General features: G+C 42.2%; 1 protein-coding gene across 10 annotated transcripts in view; it reads left to right on the top strand.

Annotated features, from left to right (window-relative positions):
- rbms1b (RNA binding motif, single stranded interacting protein 1b) overlaps positions 1-13,843 on the top strand; it is a 40,115-nt gene extending 26,272 nt beyond the window's left edge. For 2 of the 10 annotated variants that reach the window (XM_084084802.1, XM_084084805.1), the window contains exons 5-13: positions 5,121-5,278; positions 6,869-6,948; positions 7,645-7,760; positions 8,182-8,231; positions 8,311-8,419; positions 8,854-8,904; positions 10,770-10,898; positions 11,010-11,090; positions 11,209-13,843. In XM_084084802.1, coding sequence (XP_083940928.1) covers positions 5,121-5,278; positions 6,869-6,948; positions 7,645-7,760; positions 8,182-8,231; positions 8,311-8,419; positions 8,854-8,904; positions 10,770-10,898; positions 11,010-11,090; positions 11,209-11,280 — 846 coding nt within the window. In that variant the 3' untranslated portion in view covers positions 11,281-13,843. The remainder of the gene's footprint in view (positions 1-5,120; positions 5,279-6,868; positions 6,949-7,644; positions 7,761-8,181; positions 8,232-8,310; positions 8,420-8,853; positions 8,905-10,769; positions 10,899-11,009; positions 11,091-11,208) is intronic. The other 8 variants (XM_084084807.1, XM_084084810.1, XM_084084806.1 and 5 more) reach the window with 6 other exon arrangements.
- Positions 13,844-17,551: the final 3,708 nt, after the last annotated feature.

Here is a 17,551-nt window from a genome sequence, read left to right as displayed (position 1 = left end):
CCACCCTGGGGATGTGTGTCTAAGCCTCTCCAGGAACAGAAAACCAGTCTATCCGTCCCATCCAAAGCACCTTTAACACATTTAGGACCTCTCGTTATAGGACTTTTGTTTCTTTTCACTTTGGCATTTGGTATCTGGATCTAGTCCAGACAATGCCACGACATGCAAACCTGTCAAAAACAAAGTGGAGGACTCTGTCTACTATGATTACAACATAGTAACAAAGTGCAACTATCTTTTGTTGGTTTAGAACAGTTTTCAGAGTACAGTGAGTACCTCTTATTCTAAAGATGACCAGATGGTAGGTTGTCTTGTATGTGCAACTGTCCAACATAGCTGACAGTTGTTATTACTTTTACAATGCACAATACAGATATAACGTAAAGTGAATGTTTGTGAATTTTACATTTTCATATTTACAATGCACCAGAAACTAAGGGCTAAAATCTCAAATAGAACTGAATTAAGGGTATTCGGCTAACTGAAATTGTACCAGTAACATTATTGATATTGGTTCCCATCCTGCACTAAACAAGAACACTCCGGCTTCAGCTCCTCGTCTGGGAATCTCTGGAACTTCTTAACATGCCTCTGTGCAGTGTGTACCTTTTTTAATTAAAACGGGGCTGCTTTGCCTTTGAGGGGAAGGCCTAAGGTTAGGTTAAGCTTTGCATTGTGTGAGGTAAATGCCTTTATGCGGTTGGAGTCTTGCAGTCCTGCTTTCTTCTCATTATTGCAGTGACTTGTTTGGTCTTGATGGACTTCACTGACAAAGGTCCCTTTTCCTTAAAGTGTTTTCTCTGTGCCTTGGCACCATTCAATAGGCATTCACTCATTATTATTTCAAAGGCTGGTGGGCGGGAAAGAAGCAGATAAGAGTTTCCTGTCTTTTCACCTACTGTTATTTTGATGGATAAAAAAAAGGCCTCTTCGTACTTGATGTCTTTTCCTTCCTTGAATACACCCACGAGTGAATTCACATTTATATTCTGTGGGCAAACTCTTATGAGGATAATTAAAGAATAGAGAGATTATTTTTTATGGTGCGTTTGCATAGCGCAGTTTTTCCAAAGTGCTTTTGAATGTGCATTTCAACATTCACCATGGAAACCATGCAAGGCACCAACCTGCTAATCGGGAGCAATTAGGGGTTCAATTTCTTGCTCAAAAACACTTCGACGTTGGAACCTTCCGATTCCAAAGATGGCCTCTCTACCTCCTGAACGACTGCCGCTCCTTTCTTATTTAAACAATAAAAATGTCTTCCCAAGCAGCTTTAAGAATGATAGTAACCGACATTGTGTTATTCGCAGGAATGATAGTCACGTACTACCAGTAAAATTGTGTGTGTGTGTGTGTGTGTATGTGTGTGTGTGTGTGTGTGCGCGTACGTACGTACGTGTGTAACCAATAGCATATACAGTAGCAGTGGTTTTCAACCTTTTTCATATCAAGGTCCATTATTTATTTGGCATTTGAGCCACGGACCACTATTTGATGAGATTTAGCCTCTCAGACCCAAAACTTAGAATATTTTGTTATTGTTGGATGAGATTTTGTCCACAATTCCATGCTGTATTGATGTTGGTACCAATAGGAGAGATAACAGGCAAACGTTGATCAATTTTTCTACATTCTCTAAGTATGTAGACTTGTATTAAAGATAATAATTAAGTCATGCAGATGTTTAACAATAATGTAACTCTTGAGAGCGTAAAAATGTTACGCTGTCAAGAGTTAAAGATAATAGATAATAGAAAATAAGGGTCCATTTGGTTACCAACTCTCCATCGTTTAGCTGGGGACCACCTGGAACCCCCTCAAGGACCACTGGTGGTCCCCGGATCACTGGTTGAGAACCACTGGCATATATGGCATCATCTGTAGCCAGTGGAAGGCATCTTTTCCACTATATGCCAGGGTTTTTAGAGCATACAAGCCCATCTCATCCACCCTCCCTCTCTGAGGTTAGACACGCGTTACCTCCCCCTCCATCTGAGAGCACGCCTTAGTCACATGACAGTTAATGACTGACTGGTTGGCTGGTGACCCCATTCAGCAGCACAAACAGATGTCTTATCTTGCTGCCAAATTTCTGTCCCTACGTTTTTTAAGAGCTGCTCCACACACACACAGGAATGGATTTCTTTTCTCTGTCTAATTCCTCTCAGATGATGAAGCAGTCAGTTGTGTAGCAGGAGAAAGTCTGTTCTGGTTGACTCATCAGTAAAACATGTGATCATTCACCCACTTTAACTGAAAGACAATTGAGATGACATGGAATAGTGTCCATGTGACAATTACCTTTTCTATATAAGGTAGGACAATATTCTAAAAAAGCAAAGCCCCTTGTCATTAACAATTTATCAGTGGCCTCTTTGGGGTGACATTTTAGTGGCAGTTAACAGGATGAATGCGTTACCCTGAGCGTCTAAGAGGAAAACTATAAAGGCCGAAGTGGGGAGGCAGCGTTTTTGCCCTTGGAATATAAATTGTGCCTTTGTGTGTACATTCGTTTGTGTGTCCTGACTGAGTGTGTGTGTGTGTGTCCTGACTGAGTGTGTGTGTGTGTGTGTGTGTGTGTGTGTGTGTGTGTGTGTGTGTGTGTGTGTGTGTGTGTGTGTGTGTGTGTGTGTGTGTGTGTGTGTGTGTGTGTGTGTGTGTGTGTGTGTGTGCATGCGCGCGCGTGTGCGTGCGTCTGTGCACGCAAAAGCGTGTCTACACATTTGTATAATAGGTGGCAAGCAGTGAGTGATGCTTGTGATGTTCCGCCTCCCTCCTCTCAGAGCTCTTCAGAGTTATTAGAGCAGCACAGGACCACCGATCGCAAATACGTCTCTCCCTCCCTCTCTCCTTCCTTACCTTATCCCTCCTTCCGTCTCTGTCACCTCGGCACCAATCCCTCTGATTGAACACCTTACTGTTGGTGCCGTGCCGAGGGGCTGGGGAGCCCGTTCCTTGTCCCCGACCCCCGACACCCTCCTCTCTCCCCTAATAGTGAGATGTTGATTTTTCTGTCAGCGTATTACTTTAGTAATCCAATCCATCCCTGTAGCCGGCACTGAATGCGGCAGGACGCTGATGAATATTAATGGCGAGCGGCCGCTCCCCGGGGACCCGTAGCCGTGTCTTATGTTTCTGCTGATGCTATTGAAATACAGGAAGAAATCAGCTGATGTGGGGCCTCACGCAGCCGTGGGCTGCATGCAAATCTCCCCTCATCTCTATTCATGCTGACCCTGTATTAGTGACCCCCACATAGCAGAGACGGTTGGAAGAAAAAGGGAAACGTAGACATCATATAGAGCTTATCGCATGAAAATCAGTTTTTTACTGCAAGCGAGGAAAATGTATACTTCGTACAACGAAGTATACTTTATGCTTTAGGCCCCTTCATTGATGTCCTTGATGAAAGCGTAGCCACTGCTATGGTGGAATTGTTTCTTATGGTGTCTTTGCCAATAAATAGACGGGAAGGAAAAGTGACGTGTGCTCGACCTTTTGATGATTGGCCGATTGACAGCACGTGACCTCTGCTAATAAATAGACGGGAAGGAAAAGTGACGTGTGCGCGACCTTTTGATGATTGGCCGATTGACAGCACGTGACCTTATCTGCCGGAAACCTCGTCCGCTGGAACAAGGCTGCAGCCAGCGGGCAGAACAGAAATCGATAGGTCACCACATTCTGCGCAACACTCAGGTGCCTTTCACACCTAAAGTCCTCTAAAAAGCTCCGGTCGGATCAAGAACCTGACACGCACTCGAACAGGCCACTCAGAGAGCATTTCTAGGGAAAATCACTTCATTGCCTTAGTCACTGGAGGAAGTGGGGAGAATGCAATTTTTTTTACCACTATTTTCTGTCTCTCGAACAGTTCGTTCAGCCTTCTTTCCCCTTCCTCAGTTGTACAATGGCGTCTTGTAAACACTCTACTCCAGCCTCAGAGCACTCCATGGAGGAACACTACACAACGGATATTTATTTGAACCAGAATACACTATACTTAGTAAAAGACATTAGATGTTTACGGGTCTTAGATACAATATTTTACTCTAGTTTGAAGATCAAATCAAGTCTTCAATTCGCTGTGTAAAGAATGGGGAAGACAATACATGCAGAGCCTGGAATAGGCTACAGGCTGATTTGTTCCATTCTGTGGATTTTCCTGATCACAAACTGTATAGAAAAGGCAGAGAAGCCTGTGGCATATGATTTATTCCAATAATTTCTTATTCCATATGTAGTGTCAGCTTGCCTCACCTTTACTCCTCTCTACTGAACAAATTTCTGTCAATAATGTCACTGTGTGTAGCAATAAACATTTTCTTGCATTTATTTCTCTTTTTGTCTCTTTGTGTTATGCTAGATGTTGTAAATGAGAAATCAATGTTGAGCAATTGCATGGCCTATTTCTTGCCTTAATGATGTTGATGGGCGTTACTGGTTAAAATCATGATTGTTACTTTCCAGGTAGCACTGGCGTTATCGTTAGCTTAGCCATGGCTGTTTCTAAAGGATGAGCAATAATAACAGGACCTATTTCATCCCACGGGGGAACTTCAGTTTTCAGTTTCACCCAGCCCACAGATGAGCAAGGGGGCAGCTAGGGATGAAGTGACTGCTGGAGCCGGGAATCGAGCCAGGGACCTATTGCTTCTCAGGCAGGCTCTCTACCCCATTCAGCTATGGCCGCCTATAGCAGCCATGTGGGTAGGAGGTACTGCTTGGGGGGTCCGAGTTGCAAATGGAAACACAAAGGTAAAATGAGTAGAGTGTTGAGTTGGGACGAGCAAGGGGGGGATGAGCTGATACTACATATGGAAAGACACCACAAGTACCTGATACCAGGTACTAATAGAAAGGCAACAAATGAGGGTATAGATGTGGCGTGCCGAGCCGGGACTATGCATTGGAAAGGGCTCAATAGTGTTGTTGAAACACCGTGAAAACCCCACCCTGTTCCTCCTATGTTCACTCTGCGTTATACCGAGAGGCTGACGTGAACGTGACACTGCATTGGAATGTTAGTATGTTTCCATGTGTGTTCTGAGCACTTCCTATTAAAGTGGCATTACTGTCAACACCTCTCTGTCTTCCTCTCTGTCACTCCTCTGTAGCAACAAGAGCAGGACCCAACAAACCTGTACATCTCCAACCTGCCCCTGTCCATGGACGAGCAGGAGCTAGAGAACATGCTGAAACCCTTCGGCCAGGTCATCTCCACCCGTGTCCTGAGGGACTCCAACGGAGCCAGCAGAGGAGTGGGTTTCGCCAGGTCAGTTGTTTTGCATTGCTGATTAAATAAAAAAATAAACCACAAAACAAATGACAGGTTTTTTAATATATTCATTCATAGAATGAAAAAACAAATCACCCACATTTCAGTATACAGTGACATTCAGTATTTTGTTTATTTATTTTCCCCCCCCAATTTAGTCAATGCCAATTCCCCTCGTGTACGCAGTCCTTGTCACTGCTAGCACCAACTTGTTTGTCTGGGGAGGGTGTCGACAACCACCACCTATACTTATGGGCTTCTTTTCACCTGACAGTGAGGAGTTTCACTTGGAAGGGTGTAACACATGCAAATGAACACGCTATCCCTCCCAGTTCTGCTCAACAGGCCCCCCGAACAAGATGTAGGAGTCATTAGTGCCGTATCAGAGATCACCCTCCCCTGCCAGCTTCCCACCCATGAACACAGCCAATTGTGTTTGTTGGAGTGCCCAGCCAAGCTGGAGGCACCGTGGAGGAATCTAACCCCAGTCTCCACGGCGGTGGGCAGACCCCTGCCTACTCACTACTCAGAAAAACACTGTGGTGTCCACTCTAATAAATAAGTCAAAAAGTGGAGAAACATGGAGAAATAAGATCAGGTCCAAGGCACTCCGATTAAGATTAAAGGAAGTAAAATCAATTAAAAAGCCTTGGTCTGTCAACGAGTTTCGACGTGTCATGACATGTATAGGACCTTCTCAAAGTAATCCATGAAGGCCATGAAGCTTTTGTCTTGATGATAACCAGAAGGATTCATGTGTACATAATTTTAAACTCTTTTGAGGAATTTAGTTACACAATGACTGGTGTTTTGAAATTATAGTGCTAACATCATGTTTGCATAACCTGACATTTGACTGAAAAAACTCAAAAGGACAAAGGCCCTTGATTCATGGAAAAGCACCACTACCTCTGCATGAACTTTCATTTAAGTTTGGATTAGTAGCTAACTTGAAGCGTATTTGCATTCGATTCAATTCTGATAATAGGTTTACTTTATTATCCATTAGGGATGTGCAAAAGTTCTCAAATTGGAATAGTCGTGGGTTGTCGGAACGATTAGCCATTTCAAGGAATCTCTATGTAATTAGACTGTATGGATATGAGTCAGTTAAGCGTGCATGTAGTGACAAATAGCAGTTTCCTCTCATAAGAAATGTACATATCTCAAACTCCACATGTGGACATAATATCATTCTTTTGCATAATACTGTTGATCTATGTAGTTACCTTAATCTAAAGGGTTAAGTAAAACCAATTCAGACCAAAATATTACTTGAAGAAGAAAAAAAAAGAAAAGAAACAATATTCATCTAGTCGGCTGTTAACTGACTGAATTATTTTGACCCATACCCTGTATCCTTATCTGTTTTGGCTGTGTGGGTGAGCTCTTGCATGTTGGTTCCACAAGATTGAAACCATATTGACCTCAGCTGTGCTGTGGGGCCTGCCAGCAAACCCAGATAAAAAGATACTAATCCATCTGAATAGAAAGAAAACATCTACTCTTTCTGTCATCCTCCGTACAGTACTACTAAACGATAAACGATTGATTTAATTACACTGCTTGTGTCTTCTATCATTCCAGGATGGAATCAACAGAGAAATGTGATGCAGTGATCTCTCAGTTCAATGGAAAGTTTATCAAGACGCCTCCAGGCGTTCCAGGTAACAGACACCAACATTTATCAGTTCTTAGCTTACTGTATGCAGCGGTATGAAAATTGTCATTCTTATACCAGAGCTCAAATCATGTGGGTCAGTGACATGTCTATGTTTATCAATTTAGCAAATCAGCCAGCTGCAAAAGCCATTTAGAAGAGGAAATGACATCATTTGGCTTGCAAATGCAGTCATTCTCTGGTTGGTATTAGTCATTATAGGGCATACATTGTAATTGGGTGCAGTTGTACGGGCAGAATAATGTGGCCAGCCAGCTGATATCCCAGCAGGAGTCTTGCTGGTGAAGGGCTCCTATGCACTCAGCGCTAAAGTGGCAGAGCACAGAGAAAGAGCGAGTTAGAGTGGGAGGAAGAGAGTGCTAGAGCTGCCTTGTGTGGCCTCCTCTCCCACTCTAAGCTTTTTAATTGGATTATTAGACTGAAATAGTCTCTGCTGCCCTTGCCGCCTTTAGGAAAGGGAGGGGATTACCGCTCCACAGCTGCCAAATTAGATGTCTGTGTTCCCGGGCTGGCTAGTAAATGCCCACTCCCCACCCTCATCTCAGCTCAAGTACAGATTTGCAGCACAGTAACCAAGACAGACAGTATCATGCATTAAGACCTTTCATATTATCTCTCTTTCTCTTTCTCCCTCTCCTTCTTTCTCTCCGTCTTTTGTTTCGTTTCCCTGCTCGGTCCTCAGTGCCCCCTGAGCCTTTGCTGTGCAAGTTTGCTGACGGTGGGCAGAAAAAGAGGCAAAGCCAGAGTAAATTCGTGCAGAACGGCCGCGGCTGGCCACGAGAAGGAGATGCTAGACTGGTGAGTGCTGCCTTCCGCTCCGCTGTAACCGGGTGAAGAGAGCTAATCCATAAGCAATTATGTGCAATAGAGGTCTGCAGTAGAGGATGTTAAAATGCGTTCATATGTCTCATTGGCAATAAGTTACCATGTATAGATGCAACTAATCAATGCATAGGCCTGGAAAACACATTAAAGGTGAGTAATTCACAGACCTGTAATTAGCACAAACTAGTTGCGCAGAAGGTCTGGGTGTTTTTTCTTGCCCTATGGCCCCTTAAAAACTCAAATATCTCTCCAGGTGAGAGGTGGTAATGAGAGACAGACTTGTGTTGATATGCGATGGTTGCGTTGGTTTGTGTCAAATGTGAATGATGCAGCATGTGTTGCAAGTTGCCTCATTCTTTTGATTGCTTAATCTGTTTTCCCCTCTTCCTGTCAGGCTGGAATGACACTCACGTACGATCCCACTACAGCTGCTATGCAAAATGGGTAAGCTGTGTAGGGGTTAGTTGGTGTTACTTGATCTCATTTACTTTTATATATTCACACTTAGTTTTTTTTAATCAAGTGATTGCTTCCCTCTCTTCAGATTCTACCCATCTCCATACAGTATTGCCAACAGGATGATAGCTCAAACGTCCATGTCTCCTTATATCTCGCCGGTTTCAACGTACCAGGTTTGATTTATTGCTTTTTAGTCCTGATTTATACCCTTTTCTTAAAAGAGGAGAGCAATGCTGCATGTTCAGTATGATGGATAAATAGGTGCTGCTTGCTGATTCACCAGTTTTATATGCAGTGGTCTAGTTGAAATACCTATACATCAATTTCAGTTCTTCATCGCTTCAGTGCTCAGTAGAAACACCCATTTATCATTTATATGTACAGCGCTCAAGCAGCCCCTACGTGTTTGTTAATCTTGTGTCATCACCTATCAGAGGGGTGTCCTGTGGGGTTTCATAGGTGTTGGGTGTGTATCTGCCTGGTAAAGGACACCGTGGCCTTTCATGCTTGTTGCCGGGCCAGTCACACCCTCATGTGAGCTCCTGAAATAGCATGTGTGCCCTCGCTGTGCCAGTGTATTTACTGTGTCTATGTGTGAATGTTCCAGGTCCAGAATCCCTCCTGGGTGGCTCACCAGCCCTACATCATGCAGCACCCAGTAAGAGCATACTCTCCTCTTCTATCTGTTCATCCACATGCCCCTTTTCTCTTCATTCCTTTGATTCACTTCTTTGTATTACAAATGTCCCGTTCTGAATTGTGGCATTGTTCTGTGAAGCGGCAGGCAGGATACAATATATGAATGGCAATGTGAAAGGTTTCGTTGCAACCTGCAATGGCAGTTCACTAGGAAAGACCAAGCCATCGACAAAATAGGTTTAAGGTTATTTATTGAAAGAAACATTGGAGTATGGTCTAGATGCAAAGGAACCAAAAGTTCTGCTTGTGGTGAGGCAGACTGTAGGGGAAAAATACTGAGTCTTCAGGTGAAAAAATGCAATGCAGTCAGCTGTTGCCTTGCTCCACTGAAGAGCAAATATTTTGAGCCACTGTGATTGAACCCAGGCAGCGCTTCCTTTTATTTTCTTTTGTTTTAAATTGGAGTATGGTCGCATGCGTGGCATGGGACGTGTGGCATAAACGGCCAAAGATACTAAGTGCGAAATGGTCATCTAAGGTCATCACTACACGCAAACGTGGAGTGTGCGGCTTAGATGGCCACGGGCACGAGCAGCATGGGGTGCTGGCGTGGTCATCTAAGGTCATCACTACACGCAAGCGTGGAGTGTGCGGTTTAGATGGCCAAGGCCACGAAAATGACATTTGGGGTGCCGGCGTGATCATCCTTGCAGGATGGAGTGCCGGGAGAGGGTGAAGAGGTGGTAGAACGGGTGGGTCAGGGGAAGATCGTCGCTAAATAGGGTAATCTGCGGTTGGAGACGGGTCTGCGGGTGGAGCCAAGCATCTGGATTTCTTAGTTTTGGTCTGCAGTGAAATGAGATTCTGAGACGATCGAAAACAGACTTGAGACGTGTGAGGCTTCTTGCCGGTGTTGCTGGTGGGAATAGACTGTGAGAAGGTTTTCAAAGGGGTAGACCAGATAGGGGAAGATAAAAAAGGTGCCAAGCCTGGATGAGTCTGGATGGAGTCTGCTTTTGATAACCAGGCACCACGGCCGGCGAGACGGATGAGGGTGGTGGCGTGGTGTACTGAAGGGAGAAGTCCTCGCTGGGTATGGAGGTGGTAGGCATGGTGATCAGGAGAAGGCACGTGGGTGGAGTTGGCAAGTGGCTGGTTAGAGTTGTGCCTGGTTGTCTTCTGCTTGGTCCAACCTCCCGAACTTCAATTGTACCAACTAAATTAAAAGGAATTGAAATGAAAGGAGCAGTCACATAGTAAGGTGCTAGAAGGTGCAACCGGGTCATCAAGGATTTTTGGTGCAAATTCTTTGCCAAAGAATGCTAGGAGGCCTGCTTTGGAGACACACACAAAAGCTCTTTTTTTAATGGCAGATCTTATTAATATTTTCGAACGGATGATTTTTAATTCAAAGTGAGGTGTCTCCTTTCATATTATGTAAATGAGCCAGGCAAAGCTTTTTACCTGTGTATTTCAATTAGACTACTCAAAGTAAAACACTGGAGCACTCATAAAAAGTCTACATGTTTATTACAGGGAGTGACTGACATTTCAACAAGCGTCTTCCTCTGAGTCAACAGCCGTAAATGAGCCGTTAGAATATAAAATGCTCATTTGAGCCTGAGGGCAAACAGGCAGAGGGCAGAAACTTAAAAAGCATTTACAATATTTCACATCTTCTGAGGTGTGAAATATGCTGTTCTCTAAGCCATTCCTTGAAAACTTATGCTCGTTCTGCTCAGTATCCTATGCTGATGTCTGAGTTACTATGCTGATGTCTGAGTTACATTTTAGTCTTACAATATAATAGTCCTTGAATGCTTTTCAGTCTCCACCAGTCTCCACCCAAAGCATATCTCTCATCCTCTCACACTCTTGTCCCAGGGAGCGGTGATATCACCCTCTATGGACCATTCTATGTCACTGCAGCCTACTTCCATGATGGGACCCCTTTCACAGCAGATGAGTCACCTCTCCCTGGGCAACGCAGGAACGGTGAGAGAACTGCACAGGGTCAGAAAACAACTTCTTTAAATTTGAGAGCAATAATGCACAACATACTTTTCCATTTCCATTATGTTATAGCTTCTAGAATGGATACTCATACTCTCCTTCCTTGTACAGTTCATGGCCACAAACACAGCTATGCAAGGAGCCTATATCCCCCAGTATACACATATGCAGGCAACAAGTGTTCCTGTAGAGGTGAGTGGATGGATCTCATTGGTTCTTTTATAAATGCGTCTTCATGTAAAAGAAGAGCTCAATATTGGCAAAATCTTATTTTCAAAGTGTTAGTTATCTGACCTTCCTTCTCTTCCAGGAAAATGGTGGGCAGTCACAAGTGGAGTCATCTGGTGATCATTCCCCATACACTTACCAACAAACCAAGTAAGACTGAGGTAACATTGGGACAACAGCTAAAACAATCATGGCTTCCTCAGATGCAAAGGACGCTAAGGGTTTTCCACCATTTTGCACAGGTTCTGCAATTATTTCCTTATGTTTGTAATAAGAATAAGTGAAACTATTTTTGGTATAAGTTCCAGAAGGTGCAAATAAATGATTGATTTCATCAAATGATGCTAATTATATCAAAAAAAGAAGAAAAAAGTTTTATTTTGATAAGGAAATACTAAACGTTTATTTTTTACCAAGGGTTGCCACAGGATACAAGAATTGTGTGACTAGATGTTTAAAGTGCATGACAGTAAAAATGTCTTTTGTTAATATTTTCATGATTTCTTTTTCTTTTCTCATTTTGTTTTGAAATAGTTATTTTCTGAAGATTTATTAGCCAAACATCTTGAAAATGATGTTTTGTGCTTGCTGTGTGAGTGTTGCTATGGTGAAGTGTTCAGTGTTTTTTCTTGTAAAGTGATTTCTCTTAGTGGTCTAGATTGATCTTGCTGTCTGATACAATTTGCCTTAATAGTTTCCATACAATAGCTGTACAGGCCACTCTGGAGGCTGGCAATGAGCAAAAAGATATGTGAGAGCTATTGCCTTGTAAATCAGCTATATAGGGCTTTCCTTTGGATATAGCTAATTAAATCTGCTGTGTTAGGTGTTTCTTTTGCATTTCCCCTCCAAAAACGAATCTAAATAGAAAGTTTAGGGAAAAAAATGTTTTGAATTAAATGAACTCTGAATCCTATGATTTTAATAGGATGTAATGTTGATATACAGTAAGCAGAAGAAGTAGAACTTCTGCTGAATGATCACATTTTGAATATTGCCTTTTTTTGATTATTTGGTGTTGTAGATTACCTGAAAATAAACTTACTAGGGTGGGGCGGGGGGGTCATGGGACAGGGGACAACTTGTTTTTTGTTAGTTGGTTGTTTATTTTATGTTTTGTCTTCTTGGGTGATATTCTCTGTCAGGTTGACAGGGTGTGTCTTTTTCACTTATTTGAAACAGGAAAACATGGACTTGTGATTGTGAAAATCTAATCAAAGCCTTCTATTACAACTTAGGCAAAAGTTCAGTCAGTTGGGGGGGTGAATAATGTGGATTTTAGTGCACCTCACTCTTTGATAGGAAACAAACAAGCTTGGCACTTTCAATTGTAGTTTACTTCACCAAAGACTGTGAGCTGGTTCATTTGTCTCTTTAACCAGGATGTAATTGACTTTTTTCTGCAGACTAGTTTGCAGTTTGGAGAATGTGCCTTTTTTGTACATTTACATTCAGTTATCATAGGTATTAGTAAAGTATGGACACAAACAAGCATGAAGGAAGGCTTGGATCCAACAAGTGCCACATGTGGATTTCATCACTACATAAATAATGGAAAATGCAATGTAAATCTGATAAAGTAGGAAAGAAGTTTGAAACTATGAAATCACAGCTATACAATAGCAGTCTGTTCTGACATGGTGCGGTGCAACAGAGAAATCGCTAAAGTTTTATTATTTTTTTGATCACAGCAGATTGAAACAGGCTTTTTGATTAAGGCGTCTTCCAATAAGCCCGTGTTAAGACCTGGTGGTCGGACTGACGAGTTATCTACCTCAGAGTTTCCTTTCTCCTCTGTATTAGGCCGGGTTAGCAGGTCCAGCCCGCCCTTCCAGACCAAATGCCATGCTCAGGAGCTGGCCACATACAGCTGTTTCCTTTCAGGTTGTTTTTAATACTTATTTCTTTTTTTTCTCAAATCTTTTTCTTTTTTGTATTATCGTAATCATTATGAGGGCGATTGTGCGTAGACGAGCATGTATTTAGTTGTTCAGAGATTCAGTTTTCATAGTTTCAAAAGAAGAACTGCTGCTTTCATGGTAAAAGATTCCAGAGGCTGATTGTGTGTAGTTTTTGAAGATGGACAATAAAGCGGAGTTGTGGTATTCACTGGATCTATGCTCCTAAAACAAACATCTTTGTTGCTTTGTCCAGAGTCCAGACAGACTTGCAGCAGCAGCAGCATTTCCTCTGTAGTTGGCTGACGTGTTACCAAAGTAAAGGGCCATTGTGACTATACTTGAGAATTTGTAATGCCTGAGACGGAGACGTAATACTGTTGTCTTGTGAGGATTATGCTGCTAGTGGTGTCTGAACCAAGTGCCATACTATCTGGGTCAAGAGTTGGAAAGGTGCATCAAAGAAAAGAAAAGACAAAAAAAAGCTCATTTAAGTAACCATCATGTTGAACAGTCATTAAGTTATATGAAAAAGTAATAATTTATGAAGAGTTTTGTACAGACCGTTTGAGGAAATAAAAAGATTTTCATAGAGATATCTATATGAGAGTTAATTTTTTTATTTTGTTTTACATGTGCCACACATTTGCCAGTGGTAACTTGTATGTCCAGTTTAAGGAATCCTTCCTCTGTACTTTTGTTTTGTAGTGTTTGTTAAAAGCCAAAAACTTTTTTCGGTAGATTGTTACCTAAGTTTTCCTTCTGTTCATTTCTTTGACATTTTTTGAATAAAAACTTCCAAAAAAACTCCACCGTGAACCTGTTTTGGGGTCTTTATTTGTACGAACATCTTTTTTTACCTTCTTTGTTGAGTGTGTTGGACCTCAGCAAACGCCAAGTGATTTGATATACGTATTCCTGATTGGAATATGTTTGATCCTCCATTTGGGAAGCTACTTCTAAGTCTTTCTACAAATTATGCATTACGCTAAACAGGCGCTGGTAAGTGTTTCCAAACCAGTTACATCCTTCTATAAATGCACAAAATCTCTGTGTAGTTTTTTGGTGCCCACAAGGTTTAGATGCCCATTGGACCTGTATCCACCTCAAACTATGATAATAGTATTGCAACGGGAGGGGCATGTGTTCCTAACTGGCATCGTTACAAATGGGCATCGGCCTAGTAGGTGAAAATTAAGATAATATGCCTATGGCATATTTTATGTACCTTTTCCAAAGGTAATGAGTAATCCATTACATTTGGACAGCAGGAAGCCAGAATAGGATGCTGCAAAAGAAGACAGGAAAGCAGGAACTGACAGATAACCATCCCAGGCTATTTTTGTCTCCAGAGAGGGGAGACGTCTCTAGGATTTTGGCATATCTCTGACAGGATCAAGCTAATCAGATCTGGGGGAAATACCTGTGAACATTCAGTCAATCAAGTTGCTTTTCATTTAGCTTGCCAGATAGCTAGACCCAAAGGTGTACATACGCAAGATGAGATGCATCTGACCAAACTTCCATAGTTTATCTATTATTAGGCTATATTTAAGCTTAGAATGATATGACAAATTTCCAAATAGTGATATTTTACCTTATCAGAAGATGCCACTGACTGCTATCTTCTACAAATCTACAAGCTTTGGTCTCACACAATGGAAATGTAGCAGAGTGAGAAAAGCATAGGCTATATCTCTTCCAAAAAGCATATCTCCAGCAGATGGCAAAGGTCAAAAGGTAATATTCCTGCCAGTTTGTTTTGAGCCAATTGAGAATAATAATTAGATCTAAATAGAGGTCTGCGTAGTCTATTAACATGTTTCCTGGCAAATGCATGGAAACATCACGCGACACCATCATACAGCAAAGTATGTATGTACAGTACCATGGCTTAAGTGGTTAAAAGGATGTTCCACTTCCACCAAACAGGAAACGTTCTCTTTGATTGTCTGAGAACAAATGCATGCATAGCTTTAATTGTTCTAATTACATTTTCACATACACTACTAGCAAAACAAATAGAGCATGAATCGTCTATTCTGCAACCAAGCCCCTCTGGTCATGTTCTGGGCTGGCAGTGCCTGAGCTACTCTTGACCTGGCTCAGACAGAAGGTTGAGTTGGACTCACATGCAGGCCTACTGTTATCACAGTAAGGTCCGAACCCAGAGGGTGTGGACCAACTGAAGACTGTGTCGTAGAACTTTGTAACCAGGCTACACAGTGCTTCAGTAAGGGTATCTGGAAGCATAGGGGGGACTAGCACGTCTATAACTAGGCTTTGCAATGGCAGATGGGTCTCCCCGGTCTCCTGCAGGGTGTTGTGCCACTCTACGGGACGCCACCAGTTCCAGACGAGGAGCAAGACTCGTGCTCCAGCTGTCTGTGGCAGTATGGCTGTACCACCTGCGCCCGTACTAGGCTTCCTCTACCCCCAACCCCCACCCTAATGCAAACCACCGACTCTCCCTGTCACTTTCAACTCTCCCATCTACTGTAACAACCTATACACTTAAAGGACTACTTGACCCATTTTCAACATTGTCATCATATAATTGGTCCTCACTAATGTTCATTAAAAGGCACCGTTTCTGTCTAGCTGGCTCTGTGTTTTTCAGGGCTGCCTGTGGACAGTTCAGAAACCAGCCTACCAGTGACATAATCATAGGCAGGTTTGGTCATTTCAAATAAGATTTCAACCTTTCTTTTTTTCTTCTTTTCTTTTTTTTCGTAATGCAAGAACAATGGCTTCTATTTCAGTGTGCTATCTTTCTGGTAAGATCAAGGCTGTAGTTTGTTTCTGTTAGTTTGGCATCCCCATCGATGATGTCATTGGTAGACGTAGATGTCTGGAGTGGTGGTCTTTGCCATGCCAACCGATAGGGCACCACTGACCATCACCAGATCGCTATAGGCCAGGGGTCTTCAAAGTTGTTCAGAGTCAGACCAAGGCTGAGAGAGAGATAAAGCAGGGACCCCCTCTATATTGTATACAATTGTGTTGCAGATTTAAAAAAATAAATATTTTTTTTTACTTGGTCTGCTCTTCTCCCTCTACAAACTTCTTTGCCAAATATAGCCGATCTACAAGCTCACAACACCTTGCTGGGCGAGGCCTTGTGAGCTTATAGATCTGCTATTATTGGTTCTCCTCAGAAAAGTGGTTAATGTAAAAAATATCATATCTCACAAAGATTTGTCGGCCCCCCTGCAGTAACTCTGAGGACCCCCTAGGGGTCCCGGGCCCCCTGTTGAAGACCCCTGCAATAGGCTATGGATGAAACGCACATGGCATGGAGTGGTTTAACAACAAATAGTGCGCCTATGGCACCATCTAGAGGTTTGTCTGAGACATAGCTTATTCCAGGAGGCCATGAAGACGTTTTGTACGTAGTTGTTGTGATAGGTTTTATTTATTTATTTTACTGGAGTACTTCTAATTTTCAATACTTTTACTTCTACTCCACTACATCTCAGAGGCAAATATTGTACTGTTACTCCACTACAATTATTTGAAAACGAGTTACTGGTTACTTTGCAGATATACATTATTACATTATAAAACATACATTAACCACTTTAGCCCTGTTCTATACATCGGCTATTTGAAAATAGCAGATCTACAAGCTCACAACACGTCACAAAGAGCTTGTAGATCTGCTATTTTCAAACATTTTAGTATTTTTGCTTTTGGTACTTTAAGTATATTTTGATGCCATTGCCAATACTTCTGTACTTTTACTCAAGTAACATATTGAACACAGGCCTTTTGCTTGCAACAGAGTCTTTCTACATTGTGGTATTGCTACTTTTACTTCAGTACAATATCTGAGTACTTCTTCCACCACTGATCAAATCAATGCAGAGTTTTTGCAGACTTTGAAGCAATATTTGCAATCACTCCTCTGGCCTCCAGGGTTGAAGGCCTGTTATTTACCAAGGCTCTGCTTAGTGTTACTATTGACCTGTGGGAGGGGCTTCGTTATTCGCTCACGCTGTGACGCTGACGTAGCAGAGTCAGTGTTGCCATGTCCGCTTATTATAAGCGACTTTGGGGCTTGACTTTCTGTAAAGTTGCTTGTAAATATTGGTAGTTTGTGGGGTGTGTGTTTTTTTTTTGGCTTGTTTCTAGAGTGCAGTTGTTGCTTATTTGGGGCTTGTTTACTTATGTTGTTTAAACCAGTGGTTCTCAAACATTTTCAAATTAATATGTATTTGTCTGCCCCCATCTGAAAACATGTTATGCCAGGGAGTGGATCCCCATACAAGATTTGTGTTGTTTAAAAAATATTCCAACATTTAAACATTTTCATCCAATATATATGTTTTTTAGATCTTCAAGCTCACAACACGTGGCATCACGATGCATTGTGAGCTCGTAGATCGGCTAATAAAAATATATATATTGGAAGAAAATGTGTAAATATGTATGTAGATGTTTAAAAAAGGGCGAAGGGCTCGCTTCTTTTGGGCTAGTTTTCATAGACCCGTTTGCTTGTTTCTCTCTTAAAACCTGGCAACACAG

This window comes from Gymnoscopelus microlampas (genome assembly GCF_963454915.1).
Source record: "Gymnoscopelus microlampas genome assembly, chromosome: 17".
Taxonomy (NCBI): Eukaryota; Metazoa; Chordata; class Actinopteri; order Myctophiformes; family Myctophidae; genus Gymnoscopelus; species Gymnoscopelus microlampas.
Note: the sequence above shows the minus strand (reverse complement) of the source record. Positions and strands in the feature narration are given on the sequence as shown.